A 22,568-nucleotide genomic window follows, 5' to 3' on the forward strand; every position below is an offset into this window, starting at 1 on the left:
TATAGTTCTTTCCAACATTTGCTTTTATGGTCGTGTCCCTGAATTCTAGAGGGTTGAACTTACTGTTTGTGTGTGGAAACTCCCCAGCAGAGCTTTTCTTTTCTTTCCTGTTGTTTCCTGATGCCTGATTTTAATTTATCTCAGGCATTCATTAGGTGAGTTTAAATTAGGTAGTAAGTTAGAGATGTTATTGAAGCAGTATTACTAACTACTAAAAGTTGAACTCCTCGTGAAGTCCTGTACACGTGAAATAACCGAGATCACTGAGTACCAGTTTTTCTCCTAAAACTTGCCCCGGACATATTCTAGGCAGTTTTAATCTGTTTTTTTACCATGTTTAAAAAAACATGACGGGCAGCAGTCCAAATCAAAACAGTGCATTCTCTCCTCGAGGAGAATTTTGTCATTGGACATAAAAAGGTCAGCACGAAGAGGGAAAACACTCTAAAGAAAGTGACCTGTGTTTGGTCATAGTCACCATTCGTGACTTCCTGTCTGAAACTGTGTTGGTGTATTTGCAAAAAACATTTAATACACTCCCATACAACAAAGGAGTACCTAACAGTACAATAGTAAGATTGCTGCGTGGCAATAGAGCCCTTGAAACAGGACATCTCAACTCAGAGGAAAGTTTGATTTTAGGTTCATTAGAGAACCAAAATTGTTTTTTAAATGTCTCCAGTGGGTTGAAAAGTAACGGAATGAAAGGAAATTACTTAAAAAATGCTAATTGAATTGACACTTTATTTTTATTAACAGAATCTCAAATTGAGTAACAACTATCCTTTAATTACTTTTACGTTATACTTTTCCATTTGAAAGATGTTTTAGAGTTAGATTTCTTGTTTAAGGCCTCAAATTGGCCATTTTCTACCTGTCAGTCAAATCTACTGAGTCTTAGGGAATTGGATCAGTTTCTACTTGAGGTTTGTAATGTCTGTGGCACTTTTGATGGAGTCAGGAGCTTTACGACAGAGAAGAATAAAAATCATGTAAGAAGGCTGTGGAGGAAGCACTGAACTTTGACTGGGTTAGTGAGTTTCCTGGGACATGTTTGCATTTAATCACTGTGTTACTTTGTATCATGTGTCCTCTCTAGCATACCCATCACTTTGCTTTCCTGGATGGAATGAAATCTAAAGGAGATAATGCAGTACCTTTTATAAACTCTGCTTCATCCTGTTTGTGAAATAACTCATTTATCTGAAAAGCCCTGTAAATCCAAGTCTAAAAGTAAACTCTGAGAAGTAAGCCTTGTCCAGAATCCTGCCCACTAATGATACACTTGGGTATCACTCTTGTGAACACTAAAATTGAAAGTATAATTGTTGTTTTTATTATATAGTTGGTGGTATAAATTTTAATCTGTTTGAAAGAATAGTGGTGTCGGGGGTGGGGGAGAGTCCAGGCTCTTCTTTTCCTTCAAGATAAGCCATAAATTAGAAAAGTCAAGTCATATTTAAAATTTATTCTACAATTAATGAAACTGGTTTCTGTGGCCCCAAAGAATTTTCTAAGAGCGAAAATACATGTAATGGGAAGAAAGAAAAGGTATAGAAAACAAGCACCTTCCTCTAAGGAGAAAATGTATTTTTAACACTAGAGAATATAGAATCTGCTATATCAACAAAGTATATTATTTCATCAAACAGCTGGATATGCAAATGTGCACTTATTGAATAAATGAGTGTGTGTTGGTGAAAATTAAAGAGTGAGTAGATGAATGAATGGATAAGTTTAGTGGTAACAAATTCTTCTTAGTTATTATTTTTAGGAAAGAGATAGTTATTTTAAAATACTGCAAAGAATTCACTGAAAGAAATTGGGTGAAATTCCTCAATTTCTCCTGTGGTAACAGGCAGTGGTTACAGTAGGATGAGAACGTTCTAGGTTATAAGATACTGTTTTTGTAGGTTGAATTACCCTCCATTTATAGAACTTTGGGGAATTGCTAGATGAGAAAACAGAAATCCTAAGCAAAAGGGCAGTTAGTACTATTCTAAAAATAAACATTGATCCATGTTATCGCATTCTAAATAAAATAAGTAGAAATAGGTTAAGAAAATCATGGTGGTTTCAAAGGATTCAGTGTGTTTTCTGTTCCTATTTTCATTTGGATTTTATGGCAATTGTTATTAAGGAGCACCACACACTACATAGTTTTAAACTTTCAGCCAGCAGTAGCAACATCCAAAAGTACATTGGATGTCTTTGCTGTGTTAAAAAAGAGAAATGTTTGAGGAAAGGAGTTAAATATTAATATGGAAATGAGGCTTTCTGGAAGTCTTAGGACATGGAGGGCATAATAAACCTTACCACAGCCTGGGAACAGAAACAGGGCTTGCAGAAATAAAGTGAGGTGGGAGTTTGGAGAGAAAGGAAGAGTCTTTGCTGACAGTGAAGCATGCTCTCATCAGCCCAAGTACTGGCTATCATGCCTTCTCCTGGGGCTCATTCCCCTGGAATGTATCCCTTGTGCTTAAATAGAGTACTTATGTAAACACACACTGTAGACATTTGAAAATACTCGAATAACAGTTCTTCAGGGCTTACCATGTAATTCTTGCTAGCTGTTGCATTTATTTATCTTGGTGCTAATTTATAGAGCTAGTTTTTGACTTGTGTTACCTACAGTGTCTTGTTTCATAGTTTGGAAAAGCATATAAACAATATTTAAGGAAAATGCAAACATCAGTGGCTTTCTTGAGTGAACGGAACAACTGGAAACTTGTTTCTTATTTTGTAAGTGAATCACTTAATGTAACACTATATCTGTGGCATGTTGAGAAATGAAAAGATAAAAAAAAACTAGAAAAAGAAGTGAAAAGGAATGGAAACTTGCACTTCTGAATGAACAGTTAAGAAAACACTAGCTTTTGATTTTATCTGAGCTTTCCTGTAGAAAGTTTTTACTATTGCTCCAAAGCCTGGAGGCAGTTACTGAACTCGAAAAGCTGAATATCATTTCTGACTAATCTCTTAGTCATAATAATAGGAAATTATTTAGTTCCTACTTCATAGTAGTCCATCTTGAACAATAAAATCATATAGCCCACTCAAAGATATTTCAGGAAAATTAGCGTGACGCTTTGAGAAAAAAAAAAGGTACTTAAAGACTGTGCACAGTGAATGTTTTGTACTGTGCTAGTGTTTTATCCCTCATTCCTCAACAGGAAAGCTAGGAAAGTTAGCAAGCTTGAAGTTTATAGTTTGGGTGATCAGGGATGGGGCGTTGCTGTTTGTCAGTGTAAGAAACACAGGTGTTAGAATTGATGTGTTCTCTTTCTTTGGAGAGAGAGTAAGCAGGGAGTAGTAGATCACTGATTTGGCTGGGTAGTTGAGTTTACAGAGAAAGCATCTGAAAGCCACTCCCTTAGCACTGATTGTGCTGTGTCACAGGATAGTGCTGTGTTATATTCAAAGAGACGATGGATGGGGAGAAGAAGGGATGTAGAGACAAATCTTAGTGCATCCCTCTCTAATCAGTAGTTGGAAATGAGAGAGGTCAAAGAAAGTGGCAGGAAACAAGAAAGGACAAAGAGGAAAGAAGGAAGTAGTAAATGGTGCAGATGCCACAGATAGGACAAGAAATGAGAAAAGAAGACTGACTGGCAGTGAAAAGGAAAGCAGTAACCCTTGAGAGAGCACTTGGAGTAGAATTGGAAGGGGGAGCTAGGAGGCTGACTCCTCAGCGCAAACCAGATTCCAAGAAGATGAGTCAGTAGTAAGTTGGAAGATATGTCTGAGGACTCAACAAGTTTAGACAACTCTATAAAGAAATTCAGTAACAAAAAAGAAGAGAAGAAGTGGGCGTCAGAGAATTAAGCAGAGGAAAGATTGTTGTAGAAGGCTTGAGGTGTTCCTCCAATGGAGACGTGTTTTTTTCCCACTAAAGGAAGGTACAGAAGTCAGTGGAGAAGAAAAGAATGAAGATTGCTTAAAGTAGTGATATTGGAGGGCACCACATGTCACAGACATTAAGAAGGGGTAAAAAAAAAAAAAAAAAAAAAAAAGGGTAGAGAGGCTGATTTGAGGAAGCAAGATGAACCAAATACTTCCTGAGAGTCAGATTGAAGAAAGTGGTCTTCTGTTACTTTAGTTCCATCTTGTTTGCTGTGTGGGTAGCTCACTGCCTGATGTTTACGCTTTTTTGTATGTTGCTTTTTAAATCCATTAGTTCAACTTCTCACCTTGACTATACAATTTGTGAGGGTGGAAACATGTTTTATCCATGTATAAATACATTGTTTACTGTGATCCCTTTCATGTGATCCCGTAATGTATTTCAGGAACCCCACAAACCAGTGCTATTAGGGGAAAGGTCTTGGCCTGTCCATCAAAGTACAAGGCTGACAGCTATAATTGGCTATCTTTGTGAACCTCAAAAACTGTTTCTAAAACAAATTCTCAATTTCAAAGGGGCGGACAGGTTATTTTATCAGACTTTCTTTTTTCCTGATTAAGAAAGTCACAGCATAACAAAATGTCACTTAGAGCTCAAAAGTGGATACTTCCAAAGCCAGATGAAAATTTTAACCAAACTTTATTGTAGAAAGTAGAAACATTTGACTGAAAAATAATTATGAAAAGATAAAAATTTGCAAAGCAAATGTTTGCCTAAGTGCTGTGGTTTATACCACTCTTCATATCAACCAAATAAGATTAGGTTATGTCTTTTAAGTTTGGTCTGAGACACACTGTAGGCATGAATCCCTTAATTAGAATAGTCAAATTATGTTTTTTGATTTTTTTCTTAGCAAAAATAATTCCAAGCAGAAGCAAAAACTGTAAGATTGTCTCTGTCTCCCATTTAGCAAAAATAGAGTGAATATGTTTCTGTTTATAGTATATTACTATTTGTTTTATGGTTAGTTATAATCTACTTTATTTACCTTTTACATAAATGATCAATGCTCCTTTTTTTTTTTTTTTTTTTCTTCAGTACAGCTCCATAGTCACAGAGAGATTATGCATTGGTTACCATTCTCTTGGTTTTAGACTCAATATTATTCTGGAATTAAAATATATCTGTTTAAATTTCTAAATTATATAAGGCTGTAAAGTTTCTAAAGCAAGCCACTTGATTATAATTCCTCCTGAAAATACTTCATTTTCTTTCTTTTAAGACAAGTGAAAAGGAAAATTGAAGGGTGAGACAGTGTATCCAAATGAGTAAAATGTGGCTAATGACAATTTTCATATGTTCATCTTTTTGTATTATTATTATTATCATCCAAAGTCTTTTAAAGCAGTGTTTGATCATGTCCATTATGCAGTTGCACAAACATTTTATCATCTCCCGGAAGCACCCAGAAAAGCATGAGAAGGTCCTATATTTACTTTGGAATTTTAAACTGAAGCGCCATGTTGCCCTGGCTCACCTTGGCAGGCAATCCTGAAGTACCCTTCAGTTTAGACTCTCTTCTACAGCCTCCCTACAGTTTTTTATACGCGCATCTTACTGTCTCACATTTGTGCTTTCTCATCATTCTATCTTCTCATGAAACATCTTTGCCACCCTTCTTTCTTAAGTAACTTCTACCTGTTACCTGTCCTTCTAGACTCAATACCAGTGATAGTTCCTTTGGAGAACCTCCCTTGGTCCTTTTATTCCCATGTGTGGGAGATATCCCCATGGCACCCCACACTGGTTCCTACTGTAATTGTTTACTGACTTGAGTCCTCTGGGGTGTAGTGGGACTCTCCCCCTTAGCTCTGTGTCTACTGTGGCTGGCACCATTGTGTGAATGCTCTCTACTGTTGCTTGGATGACGACAGGGACACATAGCTGTTTTGATCTGGACTTTAAGCTAGGTTTTATTCTTATTTATTAGGGAGGTGCATGGATGTAAACTTTTTGGATTATGTAGCATGTCACTAAATAAACTAGTTTAAGTCTAGCTTGTAATGAATGGTTTATAAAAATATAGAAATTACACTTGCAATAAACAGTTTCCCCCTTTTTAATTAATGCATAGACAGATTTAAACATATATTTTTTTATCTTCAGTTTGAAGCTGTCAGGGCAAGCTGATATGAGTAGCAACCACTACCTCCTTGCACCGCCCTCCCCCCAATTCCACCCCCCAATTTCGGTGGCTAATTCCAGCAAAGAGGTATTTCTTGCTCTTGTAACCTCAGTGGTGCACTCCTCTATCCAGTGACTCCAGGATCTAAGTTTGCTCCATTTTCCTCCAACATGTGGCTTCCGAGGTAGCTGAAGCTCAGACAGAGAGAGATGGGGGGAAGACATTGGCTTCTACTCATCTCAGAGGTTAAACTAGCTCAAGGGTCCCTCGGCTAGAATTAGTCATGTGCCACCAACTTAATCACAACAGAGGCTAAAGAAAAGGAAGTTTTCAGGGCACGTACACAGAATAGTGCATAGAAATTGACCGAGCCACTATGTGTTTTGCTTTGTCTTTTACCTTCCCATTTTTTGGAAGCATGATGGGACAGGTGGATGGGTAACAGGTAGATAGATGCATCTGGGTGAGTTCAAATGGAAAATATTAATTCCATAGCTTTTTACTGTTTGAGTCCTTGGTATATATTTCCTGTGCATTAATTCTTGAAAAAAAGAGTCTATCCAAATACATTCTCATCTTTTTAGTTTATGGTTCCTTTTGAGAATCTGGTAGAAGTTCTGAAATAGAGTGCATATGAGCTCTTAACCCTGAAATCCGGCAGGCAAGTTCAAGGGTTTAGGAGAGCTCTGCATCAGCCCTCCCAGTATTAAGGGTACCTGGCCTATGCTCCGTAGATAGGAAGTATTGGAGAAGATGAGAAATCATTGTGAACATAAGTTTTAGCTGCCTTAGGGTGAACACTAAGAATCTTTTAAAATTAGAAACAGGGACTAAAACTAAAACTTAGTCCCTCAGTTTGAATGAAAGAAGTAATTTGGTTGCTACCTGGATGCCTAAATGAGAGAGAATGCAGACAATAGACAAAATTGTTGATAAAAAGCATAATTGAGAGGCAGCTGACTGAGGAGTGCACAATAGCTTTTATTCATACTATCTTTTGGCAGTTTGCACCATATGAGGCTTTAATGATAAGTGGATTAAATGTTTCATGTTCTAAGTGGTTGCACTGCAGTCATTGCTTTGCTATTAAGGCAAGTACTTTAGGTATATATTCAGGTGGAAGATCATACTGATTAATGAAAGGACTGTATGATTTTTCTATAGCTTATTTCTGTAGTCAAGTCCCCTTTATTCTTTAAGATTATAAAGCAAATCTCTTAAATTGGAGTTTTATAGTCTTAATTACTTCATTGTAATTTTACATCTTTTACCATGTGAAAAGTGTCTTCCCCCAAGCTCATCATTTATAGAGTGCAAATGAGCATATTTGTAATGTGTAAAAGAAGTTAATATAAAGTTGACGTGGTTTTACAGTCACTTTCTTCAGAATTAACACTTGTTATTTGTGCCTTTTTTAACGGTTGAGGGACTTGAGATTCAGAGTTTTTCAGTGACTGTCCCCAAACCTTTGCTTCTCTCATTTACCTGTCATTTCAGTAGTGCTGCTGGTAGAATTTAATTATTTTGTCCAAACTCTGCTGTCCTCCCCAGACTTGGAACTTTATCCTAAGAGGCCTACCTTCTCTATTACTTGTCATTATTTCTCTAGAGCCTGGCCCTTACTCAGGTGGTCAGAGCATGCTTATTGAGTGGAGGGATGAGCAAATAACTAACTGAAAGTATGTACGTAGAACAAAACAAGATAGAACAAAGAACAGTAATCCCTGGCCGAGTGTCTGAGAGACAAAGTAGCATCAGGGTTTGGTGCTAGGACATCGGAGCCCCATTTCCTTTGGTTCACGTACTCCATCAAGGGAACTGGTCAATAACATGACCTATTTTATAGTGTTGCTGTGAGGATTAAATGAGTTTGTATATATATCCACTTTAGGTTTGCTCTGCAGATTTAAACCCCCAAGATTATGTAATGGGGACATAAATATTTAAATTTTTGATTAAAGTAAGAATTACGGAGTAAAAATAACTTGACATTGATTGAATAAAAGGAAGCAAAATATTTTAAACTTTGGCTTATGAGTCTGCATCTGATAATCATGGAAATTGAGACCAACTTTCCTTTTGAGCTTTCGCATAAAATATTTAAGTGTACGTTATTGAAGGTATAACGAAGTTTTGAAACACTGAAGTCTTACGAGATCATAGAATTAACCTTCTCTCCCAGATTTTATTTTCTTTCATTGTCCAGTGAGCATCTAGTTAGAAAAATGCAATCATTTATTAGCGAGCAGAGGATGTGATACTGCTAGGTGAGGTGGGTCATTAGATACTGGCCAAAATTTAGACTCATATGCTGAAAATAAGTATTCCCCTATTGTTGTATGGAAGAATGGATATTTCCAAACCAGTTTGAAATTGCCTGAAAATGAACCACTGAATGTCACTTTATATCCAAGAATTATTTAATCGGCTTCTAGTTGATTGTAGTATTCTAGTAAATTTCATCAGGAGCACGGAGTGGAGAAGCAGCACAAGATGTCATGTATTTTTGCCATGTGTTTGGCTTGAGTCATTGCAGCATATGAGGGAGTCACTGTGGAGCTGCTGGTCCCTTTAGCACAACACTTGTTGCCAAAGTGAATTGATGATCAGCAGGAATAGGAGTGGCCATTATGACTGTGTCACTCACCCAAGCACAGAGAACAGAAGAGCCTGCCTGCCCTTCCCTCCCCCACTATATATATAATATATATATATAAAACATTGCTTCAGGCCTCAATTTCATGACACTTTGTTTCTCATGGGAAGAAACAAGAACTCCAGAATGGTGTGAAGTGGAAAGACTTTTTGCCTCCACCCTGTAATCCAGTGCCTCAGAACAGCATGGGTTGGGGATAATCACAAGACAAGCATCTGTTTTCACGGTTTTATGAAACCTCCTTCTGATTCATTAAAATGTGTGCTAAGAAAGACAGCAGTCTCCCTAATTTATGTTTCATTATGCTCAGATGCAATTTTTATAGTCTCAGACTAAAATAAGCAGGTATTCCAGTATACTTTTTATATATAAATACTGGCCCAAGAATTTATTATGCTATTCTTTTCTGAGATTGCTTAGTGGCCTCCCACTGTCGTGCCTGTACAGTGTGAAGCCGTTGTGAGTTCAGCCTGTCAACCCTTTATAAAATAGCTTGACCAATATTTGCTCCTTAAAAGAAACAACTCAATCCTAGAATGTGCATTGTGTCAAGAAAACTACTTAGTAACCTGGGTTTGCCTGCCCCCAGGATACCTTTAAAAGGTGTCCTAGTTTTAGATAATATACAGATACCTCTCCCCTTTTTTTCTGTAATTTTTGAGGATCCGAAGTTCACATGTTCATGAAATCTGCTCTAGGAGAAGTGGAGCCTTCTAATAGGGCATATGTTTTAATGTCTATGCTACCTGGAAAAATTTACTTTTCCAGGTAGCATAGAAATTATTATGTGGACTACAATAATGTCACTATGCTTTTTTTTTTTTTTTAAGATTTTATTTATTTATTTTACTGACAGAGATCACAAGTAGGCAGAGAGGCAGGCAGTGAATTGAGACAGGCAGTGAATTGAGAGGAGGAAGCAGGCTCCCTGCCGAGTAGAGAGTCCGATGCTGCAGGGCTTGATCCCAGGACCCTGGGACCATGACCTGAGCTGAAGGCAGAGGCTTTAACCCACTGAGCCACCCAGGTACCCCATCACTATACTTTTTAGAACATTAACTTCACTATAGAAATGATACTCTTTTTAGTTTTAAAAATTATAACAATACAGTTGTTTCTTTTGTCTAAACCTGAGGAGATGTGTGTATGTGTGTATATATGTGTGTTTGTGTATTGTGTATGTGCATACAGTTCCCCAAATATATTTTAACACCAAGTCGTACATTTTCCCTGTGATATTACCATGTGTATAGTCCCAAATGTAGAGTCCTATGGGAGGGAGACAGCCAAGGAATGGAAAGACCTGGTTCTAACCCCAAATTCACAACTATTGTTGTGCCTTTGGGGCTTCACTTTCAACATTTTTCCAAGCGGAGATCATGCAGTCCTGATTTGCAAAGTATGCCTTGTCTGTTTTCCAAGCTGCTGGGAGAATATGATTGTAGAGAGCCCCGTACAGTACTTTGCGCATAGAGGGTCTCAGGAGTGGTAGCTGGGATTCGTTATGTTATTTTCTGTCCTTAAAAGTGACACAGGAGGGGCGCCTGAGTGGCTCTGTGGTTGAGCCTCTGCCTTTGGCTCAGGTCATGATCTCAGGGTCCTGGGATCGAGTCCCGCATTGGGCTCTCTGCTCGGCGGGGAGCCTGCTTTCCCCTCTCTCTCTGCCTGCCTCTTTGCCTACTTGTGATCTCTCTCTGCCAAGTAAATAAAAAAAATCTTTAAAAAAAAAAAACTTTAAAAGTGACACAGGAAGGAGGCCGGTCAATTCTCAGCAGATCTGATTATAGTTAAGACCATTGCTGCTCATTGAATACATGATCCCTGACCAGACATTTTGCATCTCAGAGCTGGTTTTCTTACCTCTACAATAAGGTAGTAGCATCTGCTTGGATGACTTCCAATGGCTGTTGTGAGGATTATGGAAAATAATAATGTGTTATATAAACATCAACAGAAGTAGTTCTCACACACTGTCTTTGATGCAAGGTTCCCATCCCTGAGAGGAAGCCTGGTAGGAGCAGGGGAGTCCCCCTGCATGCATAGGAGGAATACTTGAAAGACTACTTGTGTTTCAGTAATGTGGATAATTAGAATTCTGGGAGGATGTGTGGTGGTTTAGTTTGGGGGGGGGTGTGGAACAGGAGGAAACATATGTAGGAAACAGTGTCAGAGAAATTGGATCTCAAAAGGTGTCTCATTTAACCATCTTGTTCTTGCTTTTTTATGTTACGATTCCCATAGAATCCTGACTGTAGGCTCACATTTGAATGAGTGATGTTACTGATCAGGGGAATCTGAACTTCAGGGAGATAACATAAAATGATCAAAGCAATGAGATGCAAAGAGTTAGAAATAAGGGTGGCCCATGTGAGGGTTTGTATGGATGGTTAGAATTAGAAATATGGGGATCCACAGGATCTATGAGGCAGAAAACACTTGAGAAATTTAAAAAAAAAAAGTGTCCACGTTCAATTTTCTTCTTAAAGAGGTGTGTTTGTATGTGTGTAAATTAAGGAACGAGTATTTTTGTAGGCTGTATTTAAGAAAAAAAGAATTTGTTAACTTAGACTATTTAACTTCATATGCCCTATCATTGAGAATAGCTTCTGGCATTCAGTGAAGAGTCAAAATGTGTATAAAAGAGGAATTACTAAACTTTAAAGACAGATTGTGATTTAGGGAACTTTAAAGCCATATGGAGGTTTTTTTTTAAAGATTTTATTTATTTATTTATTTGACAGACAGAGATCACAAGTAGGCAGAGAGGCAGGCAGAGAGAGAGAGAGAAGCAGGCTCTGCACTGAGCAGAGAGCCCGATGCGGGGCTCGATCCCAGGACTCTGGGATCATGACCTGAGCCGAAGGCAGAGGCTTTAACCCACTGAGCCACCCAGGTGCCCCAAAGTCATATGGAGGTTTAAATTGTGATAAGCACTGAGTGTTGTATGTGAGTGACGAATCACTGAATTCTACACCTGAAGTAAATATTACACCATGGGTTAACTAACTAGAATTTAAATAAAAACTTTCTTTTAAATGAAGTCATATGCAGGTTAATTCATTACTTATAAATATGTCAGTGTTTTTGATTACTGATATATTTGATTAAAGGTATTTTTCATTTATGCACATTTAAACAGATGTGTTGGTGAAGATTGTAAGTAGAATGTTCAGTCACCTGCTTCTTGAGCATTGTTGTATGCCTGATTTATCGGGGCAGGGGGCCTGGGGAAGACAAATGATTGAGGAGAAAATAGAGTTGAAAATTACCTTTTGGGATTTAAGTGACTCATTAAAGGATAGAAAAGACCATAAAAGCTATTTGAAAAAAATATGTGAATCATTCACTTTGAAATACCCATGTACAGTTAGTTTTCTTCTTGAGAAATAGGTGTCTTTCCTTTGCTCTTTGGAATGAAGAGAGTGGGTTGAGATATCCAAGTGATGACATTTTTTTCTTTCATGTTTCCTTTTATTCATACTGAAAGAACATATTTTCTTCTTTTCTGATATGGATTGCATAAGACAGTACTGGTTCAGTGATCCTTTCCCTCCAGAGAATTGAGTGATCCACATCGGTTCACCTCTAAATTATAAAAGGAATCTGTTGTTTTGTTTGTTTGTTTTTTAATGGATACATGTGGTATAGAAAGATGATCAGTTGCCCAAAAGTAAGGGAAAACTATTTGACTCTCAGAAGCTACATTTAGTACTTACGAACAGAGATTAATTATTCCCCTAGAGATTAAAACCTTATATCCCTAAAATAACACAATTTAAACTTGTCCACCTGTTCTGTCATTTGACTTCAACTACGTGTATTAGCCAGCAAAGGTTTTGGCTTCTTTCTTAGTTGATATTAGCAAGACCTATATATGCATATATATTTGGATCTAGACATTTAAGTTGGACAAACGACAATGCAAATTTCGAATCATTTGATTTATAAGAGGAATCCAAACTGATTTGCTCACTAACAGATTGCTGAGCTTTTTTAGTTATTATTTATCATGAGACGTGTCCTTGGTTTCTGACTGTCAAGATGGGTTGGATCTAGTGCTATGGTGGTAAGTGGTTAACAATCTGCTCTCTGGGGGGAAAAAAACAGAACCATCTTGATCTGTCAAGTTTGCGGGTCTGTTTGCTGAGTTCTGTAATCCCACAACTAGTTTCAGGATATCAGTATAAGGTCACTGAAAATGGGGGTTGAGATGAGATGCCCCCAGCAGCTAACAGTGGCCAGTGCAGACAGGTTCCCGCCCATCCCCGGAGGGGTCAGCATTATAGAACCCCCAGGTGTCCATTCTGGGGTTTGAGAGGGGCATGGAGTGCAAGACAACAGTAAGTGGCTCTAGGGGTCGTTACCGGTTGGTGAATGTGACTGCTTCCCATGTGTTCCTGGCTCCTCCTTTTTATCCGATAGCAAAGAGGAAATTCTTTGTGATTCATGGTAAATTAAAAAGCCAGAAGAGGGTTCAGACATTAGGTAAAATATCCCTGTTTAAAGTACCTGTATCTTCATTTGCAGTCAAACTGGACTCTTGCTCTAAAACTCAAGGCGGAGTAATACTCAGAGCATAGTCCCAAGAGAGATTTAGAAAATTATAATCTTATTGCCTCTTGAAAACATTGGCCTTTTCCCTCTGTGTTCAGCTTCTCCCAGGATACCTGCCTGTCAAGTTTTCTGTAGCTTCTTTTGGCTTTGTCATGGCAACCAAGTACCTTGGCTCAGGGCCCTAATGATTTCCAAATGTTTAATTATCTCTAGTTTCTAATATGCTTATTCTGTCATTTTTTTTAAAGTATCTTCACCTTAATGCTTCTTGAATAGGTCCTTGACTTGTGTGTATAATCAGATTAGTATTACATTACTTCTTTAATCCTCCTATAGATCGTTCATCTTTATTTTAAGCAAAGACAGCTCCTGTGTTACTCCATCACATAACAAAAACTATAACATAAGCCCCATGCCCATATCCCAAACCCTGTTGGTTCAGATTTAATGTAAAAACAAACAAACAAACAATAAGATAATGCTTGCAAATACCAAAAGTTTGAGTTATTTTGTATCTACTATTTTTTATATCAACAAATAACAAAATGTAATTTAAAAACAAAGTAAATAAAATTAGCAAAGTAGGAAAAAAAGATTAGTGGTACCTAAAAATTATATATCTGTTCAGTAATGATTTGTGGTAATATTAACACACATTTTAACTTTTTTAAATTGATAGAGTGCAATGTAAACAATGTCTTCCGTGCTTATGTCATTTAGGTCATTCATTCACTCATCCTGGAATCTCCTTCCCTTCTCTTTTTCTTTATCCCTGTCTTTCAAGATTCATCCCAGGAATCCCCTTTGCTGTGACATCTTCCCTAATTGGTCTTCTCTGCTCCCAGAGCTGGGTAGGGGTTCCTCTCATTCTTCTGCGTGGGGATCTCCTAGCACTCTGTTGACCCTTCTGCAGGTACTTCTACATTTATTATAGCTGCTGGCATTTTTCCTTTCAAAATTTTATTTTGAAAACTTTCAAACCCAGCAAAATTGCAATACTGGTGTCATGAATATGCATGTATCCTTCAAGTGGACTTGCCAAGTAGAGTTATTTGTTCGTACACATTGTTTTCCTAAATCCAGAGAGAAATAACTTGCACATTATCCCCTCCTTTTGCTAGTCAGCCTTCACTGAGATCCTTCTGTCCTTGGTTTAATCATACTCAACAACTTTTTAAGGATTCATTCCTTGATTTGTTTATTCAGCAGGTGTTAATTAAATAGCAAATATGTAACAGACACTGAAGCTGAACCTTGAAGGCTTTAGTGAGTAGATAGCTTGATTATAGAATATATATATATATATATATATATATATATATATATATCATTGAGGATGGTTAGGAGAAAATAAAATGTTACCATTGTCAGTGGAGAAAGGAACCCACATACCCACCCAGATCTATATGAAAGGACCATCATTCATTCTTTTATCAATTCAGTTACTAGTGTTTATAAGCTGTTCCATACCAGCCATTGCCAAGTTCTGAGTCTTCACAGTTGAGGCTCCTTACCTTTAAAATATCAGTCTCACATAGGAGACCGAGCAGATCATTAAAGGATGTAGTAGAATATGCTCATTGATGGAGGTCCCCAGGATACTACGGAAACAGAGGAGAGGGAAGGCAAGGCAGGCTTCCTGAGTAGTTCCAATGATATACTCGGTAGTAAGGATAAGAATAAAGGTGTAACCAGACAGATAAAACATATTTGGAATGAAACATCCATGATTTTCAAGTCAAGCCTGAAAAAAATACAGAATGTTCCAGAAACTGCTGGCAGTGTGATGTAACTGAAATGACAGTTGCTAAGGGGTGGTTAGGAAAAAAGGGAAGGCACGGAGCCAGAAGGTAAGCCTCAGGTTACTAGACACTTTGTGAGTTCAGCTGAGGAATTGAGTGTTTACTTAAAGGGTATGGGAAACCATTGATTGGTTCAGGTTGAGTAGTGGCAGATAGTGGATTTGTGTTTTCCTAAATTTGGCCTGAAAACCACTGGGAAATGGATAGGTCTTATGTATTTTTAATTTGGGAAGACTAAATATTGCTGTCATAGGAGCTAACTCAAAGAGTAAAAGTGACTTAATGACAGGATTAGCTAATTAGTATGCATTTAATAAATTAACCAAATTATTGATACCTCAGCCAATGCTTCTTACCCCAGAACCAATTTTATTTTCTTTCAGACATTTCCCCCAAAGATGACTGACATAAAAAATTTAAAAATGTAGCTCACAATAAGGAGTTAGTAGTCTCTGCAGCTAACATTGCTCTCTGAAAGAAGTGAGTGAATGGGGGTGGGGGGAGGTTGCTATAATTAGACACCTGGCTTTGCAGTATACTGGATGTGATTTAAAGCATTTTATTTCTTGCTACAAAACTCTTTCTGTTGAGTAAATGAGTAGGAATTAATCAATGAAAACATGACAGTGATTTCGGAGATTTTTATAATTGATGTAATGTTTTTGTTTATTGGACCAATTAAGCCTGATTGACTTGCAGATTGCAGCCGCTCTGACAAAGCACCCATTGCTCACATTTCAATTCTCTGTTCTCACTGCAGTGCAGATCCACTGGCAGGATCAACGGGCTTCTTGAGTGTGTCAGAGAAGTGTAAATAGGGATCACTTATGCAGATGTTTCAAGTCAAAAAACTTATCCATATTACTGTAAAATATCACACTGTGTTTGTCTTAAACGCCTACAAACAGTATAGTTCTTAATTCAAGGTTAATGTTACAAAAGGATATATCAATTTCTGAAGGGCATTTATTAAATTGACTCTGATGTGGACTAGGGTTTCTCAGCCTCTGTACTCCTGACAGTTTGGAGCTGATAGGTGTTTGCTGTAGGGGGCTGTCCTGTATATTATAGATGCTTAGCAGAAATCCCTGATCTTCACTGACTACATACCAGTGGCAATGTCCTCTCAACCTTTAGTTCTTAAAACCAAACTTGTCTCCACATATTGTCAAGTGTCCCCTGGTGAGCAAAACTGCCCCTGCTTCGGAACCATAGGTTAGACTTTTAAGGGTTAAGATAAACAAAACAAAACAAAAAGTAGTTCAGTTAACCTTCCCGTGGGCTAATTGCATGTATTCATTTCTCCAAAAGGAAAAACAAACCCTCTCTATATATTTATATAGAAAGAGAAATGATATAGATATAATGTTAACGTACTTTGCTGAGTGCTCAAATGTAGAGAATATTTTACAGAAAGAACAGGTATGAAATATCTGTGGAATTGTGTAAGTTAATATATGTGAAGTTTCCATATTTTTAGTAGAAAGGAAACTCAATCACAGAAACGTATACCAAATAAAGTAGGCGAAGTTCCATGACAAATTCTATATTTTTAGATAGTAATAGCAGAATTAGGATTAAATTTATGAGAACATAAATAAAAGACAGTCCTTTTCAGGCATGGTTTTAAACTATTGGAACTATACATTTGTTCTAAAATTTCATTTTTATCTACAAATTTAATATTTTTCACTTTTGATATATGTTATTAGTAGCATCCGAAAAGAGCATTGAAAGATACAAATTTAAGTTGCCATAGTAATTTAAACATGCCTTATACACCAACAGTCTAATCATTATTCTAGCATGTTAACAACTCAGTTGCTAATTTTGTAGATTGTGCCACAAGATACCAGGATAAACGGTGTTGTGGTAAGGACTTAGTTGGGATATACTAGTATCATTAAGTTAAATAGAGCTATTAGAATTCCTCCAGCTAAATTCAGAGATCAATAGGTTTCAAAGAGGAGTAGGATAAAGGTGGTAGATAAAGGGATAGCCCGATGAAATTAATTTGTTTTAGCCCAGTACTAAACTGTCTTTCAAGCTTTTTTTTTTTTTTTTCCCCAGTGAGCTTTTACCAAACACTGACTGTATCCCAGGCATTGTGGTGCTAGGCTAGGTGCTTACACTTCCATGATTTCATTCATTCCATAAAACAGCTAGACAGGTATGGATAGTTCAGTTTTAGAGATGAGAGCACTAAGAATTAAATACTTAAATACATGTCATATAATTGGTTCATATCAGCACCACAGACTGAGCTGATATGCTGTCATCCTTTCTTTACTGGATACATTCAACAAGCACTTACCATGTACCAGCTATTTTGCAATGAAGAAAACATATGTCAGGTCCTGCCCTTTTATAGATAATCATCTTCAGTGTATCACCCTCACATTTCATTCTTTTTCATGCTTTTCCTGTACTGTAATCAAGAATGAGACCCATCAGTCATGCAGCTGATAGCCCCGGGGAACATAACCTGTGTTGATAACAGTAGCCACATTCCATCAAAACCTTTCCAGAAAGAGAGTATCTGTCAGGTGAATTTTTTGCTCCACAATATGTTACAAATTCAGGATGCCCTTATTCTTCACGTAAAACTTCTGGAATAGAGTTTCTTCTTTCTCTAATTTGATTCCTTAAGTTATGTAATTGATAGAGACTCTAATACCATCTTTGTTTAGCAGTGTCTGCATTTTATATTTTCTTGTATTATTTATTATATATTTTTATATTTTAATTTTATATTTAAATTTTATATTATTTAATTCTATATTTAAAATTCCTTAGGACAAGAGACATCTGTGTATAATGTAGCTGTAGTGTGACTTACAATAACTTTGCGTTTTTGTTATCTCAGCAAGAGATCACTTGCAAGGAGACAATGCACTCTTTGTGATTTCTAGTAAACCACTGCATACTTTTCCATGTCTAGCGTATGTACAGCCTGGCAGAGGTCAGGAAGGACACATTCATTACATGCCTGCCATCACTCCAGAAATCCACCTCCCATCAGAACTGATGTGGAAGCTGAAACCCTGTCTGACATCCCAGGTGATATAGTAATCAGGGATGTCCCCTGAATTGTAAAACCAGAGCTTTCACGGGACTATACATTTATGGCCTAGATGGACCGATGAGTGAACAGACTTCATTTGAAAGTAGAAATCTAAATATCTTAAACACTTCCTTTAGAACATATTTATATCTTCAGGTTATATTCCAAACTCAGTGCAGCCAACACGACTTAGCTTCTCTTTAAAATATTTTAAAGTATTAACTTCAAGTTGTGACCAAAACCCCCAGCCTGGAAAAAGAGAAGTCAGACATGATGAGAGATTGCAAACGAGTAGACAGGGGATCTGTTCTGACAAAGGTAAAAAAGAAACCAATTTGTTATATTATGACTTGTCCTACCTTTTACGTGGCATAGCCACTTTGGAGGTTTTGAGTAAAGATCCAGGGCGGGCCGTGTTACGAACTTGGTTACAAATGTGCCGGCAGCTTCGTGGAAATGGACTGCTTTGCCTGAAGGGTGCCCTGTTTCCCACCGTGCTGGAATGAGCCTTGTGTAACAGACCGCTCTTTTGGGAAGCTCTGCAGAGAATGGTGGCCTCTAACTGTGTACTACCAGACAGGATGGTTGCAGGTGACTTATTTAGACAGCATTTCGCTCTGCTGGAGATTTGAAATACACATGTGTCATATCGTTACTATACTTTATGCCTATAAAATGTATGTCAAGATAGATTTTCTAAAGACTAATCCCCAAGGTGTACCTGGGTACAGTCAGGGGTACCTGGGGGGCTCTGTCCATTAAATGTCTGCCTTGGGCTGAGGTCACGATTCCAGGGTCCTGGGATCGAGGCCCACATCGGGCTCCCTGCTCAGGGGAAAGCCTGTTTCTCCCTCTCCCACTCCCCTTGCTGTGCTCCCTCTCTCACTGTCTCTTTCCCTCTTTAAAAAAAAAAAAAAGTGAAATGAATATATGGCCTAAACAATTTCCTGATAATTTTTATAATTTTGTAGTCCTTTTTATTACTTCGCTAAGTGAAAGATTATCACATGACTGAACTTTGTAGGTCCCAGCAAACAAAGAGACAAAATGTTTGAATGTTTGCTATTTCCACATTGCTTCACTACAAGGCAAAAGAACTCACATATTAATATTGTCTCATCATTTGTTCTCTGTCAGAGGTCTTAAAGTCTCTTTCAGATTTTGAGACCTCAAATTGGATGGATGTAATTGAGCCTTTTAAGTTTAGTTTATCTTCCCTAACATGGAGATTGCTAAAAAGCTGTACTGGAGGTTAAGTTGGTGATGTTAAGCAGTTAATTTTTTTTTTCTTTGAAATCTAGCTTCTGAAAATAGAATGAAGAAGCTTTTGCTTAATTTTATTTTGTCTTAATAGCAGTTTGTGAACAACTGTGATATAGCCTTGAGGTTGGCATAGAGGACTAAATTATTTTAATTATACAGTTCTGCTTAACATCTTTTACAAGGCTGAAAGTTTATGCGATTTCCCCTCCCCCCAGAAATTCTGAGATAGTTTCCAGGGGCTTTTTCTCTTCAGAGATACTCTGTCAGTTTAGGAGATACCTCTATTATGTATACCCACACACACATATAAATCTTTGTGTATGTGTTTATATATATAGGGGTGGGTAGGAAGAGAAGGAAGTAAGTTTTTACAATCAGATATATAAAGGGATCTTTCAAAAGCACAAACAAGGCAGCCTGTGTCAGGACAAACACGTAAAGAAGGCTAAGTTTGCTCTAATCTAGGAGGAGGCAAGACTGACATTCTATGAGCCTTCCTTCTTTATCTACAAGATTAGGTGGTTGACTTAGCGCTATTTCTAAATCCTACTCCTGACTCTAAGATTCCACAGTTTATTAACTGCAGAATTAAAAGTAGAAAAGAAAAAAAGAAGAGTGATCTCAGTGATCACAGTGGAGCTAAGAAGCTATTAAACTAGGTTTGTAATCCTAGCCAGAGGGTTTGTTGCTGTTTGAATATTGAGTAACAACTTTCCAAACTTGAATTTCATTCCCATCCGAAGTGTCTTATTCTGGTCTTAAGGACCAATATATCTCTCATTTGAAGATGGAATTTTTAGAGAAAGTACAAGTCTTTATCATGCGTAATTTTTACCAGTTGATTTTTATAGCACTTAATTTTATTCCATTTCAATCCATTTTTCTTTTTCTTTTGCTGTGTGAGTCATCGTGCTGAGCATCACAGAGTATAATGTAATATCCTCAGCACCTAATAAGCTGGCAGATACATTTTCATCTGAATGTAGATGCTATGGAAAATTTAACTGAATTAGGCTATAATGCCTCACTTACTTTTAAGTGGTCCATGTTGGAAGATTAATGAAGGAGTCTTACAGCTTACTGTTATATTTTAGAAATGCAGCAATCTGAGGCTTTGGGAGGGTAGATTATGACAAGTGCACGGCTGAAATTTAAATATGTAGGCATAATGAAAAAACAAGTGTTGCAGGCAGCGAGGGAAGTGAGCAGGCTTTTGAATGCCACAGTCATTCTTTGTTGTTTTACTCTCTGTTAGCAAAATGAGGGACATCAAAATAATTGCTTACTAGTGTCAGTTAGTTTGGATGGTGACTTAGGACAGATCTTCTTTAGTTACTGTCTCATTTGCCCTTAATTAACAGTTAGGTTATAGTTTGCAGAATATTAGACATTAATAGTTTGATGTAGCAAAGAGGCTAAAATGATAGGGTTCATAATTCTAGAATGAAATTGAGAATGTATTGTGTATTTCTTTTTCAAAGTGATGAAAGCTCTAATTCTAAGGGGAAAATATATTAGACTTGTTTATATTTGACTCTCAAGTGATTTTTGTTAATTTAGGAAAAGTATGTGATTTAAAACAAACCCCCATGTTTATAGGTTTCTAAGTAAGTATTTTAAATGATGATTTTTCAAATATATTATAGAAGTTGAGAGAATACTATTAATATACCATAATCCGGTGTTGACCATTTTTGATGTTTGTTAATCTTGTTGCTTCTGTCATCCCACTTTTTTGGAGGGTGGGGTGAGGTGGGCTCAAGCATTTTAAAGCAAATCCTAAATAGCATATCCTGTGTAAATGCTTTAATATACCTCTTTTACATATAAAGACTTTAAAAAAAATGAGGATCTCCTTTATCTGTTTTCCTTTAGAAACACTGAAGTTTAAAGATAACTATGATTTAGAAGAGTAGCCCAACTATAGAAGAAGCACTTATAAAATCAGCTCTTATTATAAACTCTGTCCGGTGATTTATTATTTGAAAATTAGCCACTTTTTAGAAGTCCAACAAAAGACACGTTTAGTTTAGTTTTCTTGTTAGTTTTTTGGTTTTGGTTTGGATTTTTTGTTTTTGTTTTATTTTGTTTTGTTAGCAAGAGGAGGGGGTTGAATATCTATTTTCATTTTTCGGATAACAGGCATGCGCCATCGTGAGCCGACGAGACGAGATGCTCTGAGGCATCTTCGCTGGGAAAACATCTGTATCGCGTTCTGTAATCGGTGTCAGCCACCAGCGTCTCCCAGCAGCACTGCCAGTGGTCACTTCTCAGCTCCATTATGAATCATTAAGGAGCCACACTGCAGTGGCTTCAATCCATAGAGCTGACAGATATGCCCTGGCATTTCCCTTACATGCCATGACCATTCAAGCAAGGGTGTCAACACACCGTCACAGGAAGCCAGCTGAAAACAGACAGGGTGTGATTGCTTAGAAAGTGAAATTGATGTATAACCTGTGGAACCATCTAGATAAAATTTACCAAACAAGAATAAAGTGTTTCTTTCAGTCTGAATCTGGAAGTGTGATTAAAAAGAACAGAGGAGGATTTTAGGGATGCTGGAATTGTTAAGAAGGAAGATTGCCACCCCCACTCCCCATCTCCTGCCCATCACCCACAGATCCTTGGCAATTCTCATAGGTCAAAAAAGGACCTGTCATTATTTTTCCCATGGACGAAGGAGAATTGACTTCATCATGTTGCTTTTTGAAACATGTCTCTTATTCTTACATCTTATTTATATGGCAAAGAAAATATCTCTCAGATGTGTACATTACAAGGAGTTAAGAGTTTTTACTCCTTTAGAGAATAGTTATATATTGCAGTAAATAAAGATGGGTTTGCCCAGGAGTTTTTTTTTTCCTCCTGCAAATAAAGCCTTGGTGCTAAAAGGCTCCTCTTGGAAACCTGCTTATAGTTCTTTTCACAGTGAAGTGTAGAGAATCGAAGATTGATTCCATTGAAATCATAAATGCACTGCAGTCTGTAGATTATCAGTTAGTCAAGATAAACACACTGATTACTGTTGAATTATGCATACAAATATTTACATCATTTTGGGTAATTAATTCATAAAAATAAATAATTATAATAATAGAGACCTAGTACTTAAGTTTCTGTGTATTTCTCAAATCCTGAGAGGAATATTTTCCAACTGGTTTAATGTTATTGTATAATTTAACAAGGGTAGGAAGTAT

The 22,568-nt window shown here is 37.2% G+C and overlaps 1 protein-coding gene across 16 annotated transcripts in view; it reads left to right on the forward strand.

Annotated features, from left to right (window-relative positions):
- MBNL1 (muscleblind like splicing regulator 1) overlaps positions 1–22,568 on the forward strand; it is a 198,993-nt gene that overhangs the window by 99,554 nt on the left and 76,871 nt on the right. The window contains exon 1 of one of the 16 annotated variants that reach the window (XM_045088533.1): positions 13,944–14,152. The exons of 14 other annotated variants lie outside the window; for them this stretch is intronic. In XM_045088533.1, the coding sequence (XP_044944468.1) occupies positions 13,949–14,152 (204 nt within the window). In that variant the 5' untranslated portion in view covers positions 13,944–13,948. Of the gene's footprint in view, positions 1–13,943; positions 14,153–22,568 lie in introns of those variants that run through there. One more of the 16 variants, XM_045088526.1, reaches the window with a different exon arrangement.

The sequence above is a fragment of the Mustela putorius genome, unplaced genomic scaffold, assembly GCF_011764305.1.
Source record: "Mustela putorius furo isolate JIRA1106 unplaced genomic scaffold, ASM1176430v1.1 tig00003834_pilon_pilon_pilon, whole genome shotgun sequence".
Classification (NCBI taxonomy): domain Eukaryota; kingdom Metazoa; phylum Chordata; class Mammalia; order Carnivora; family Mustelidae; genus Mustela; species Mustela putorius.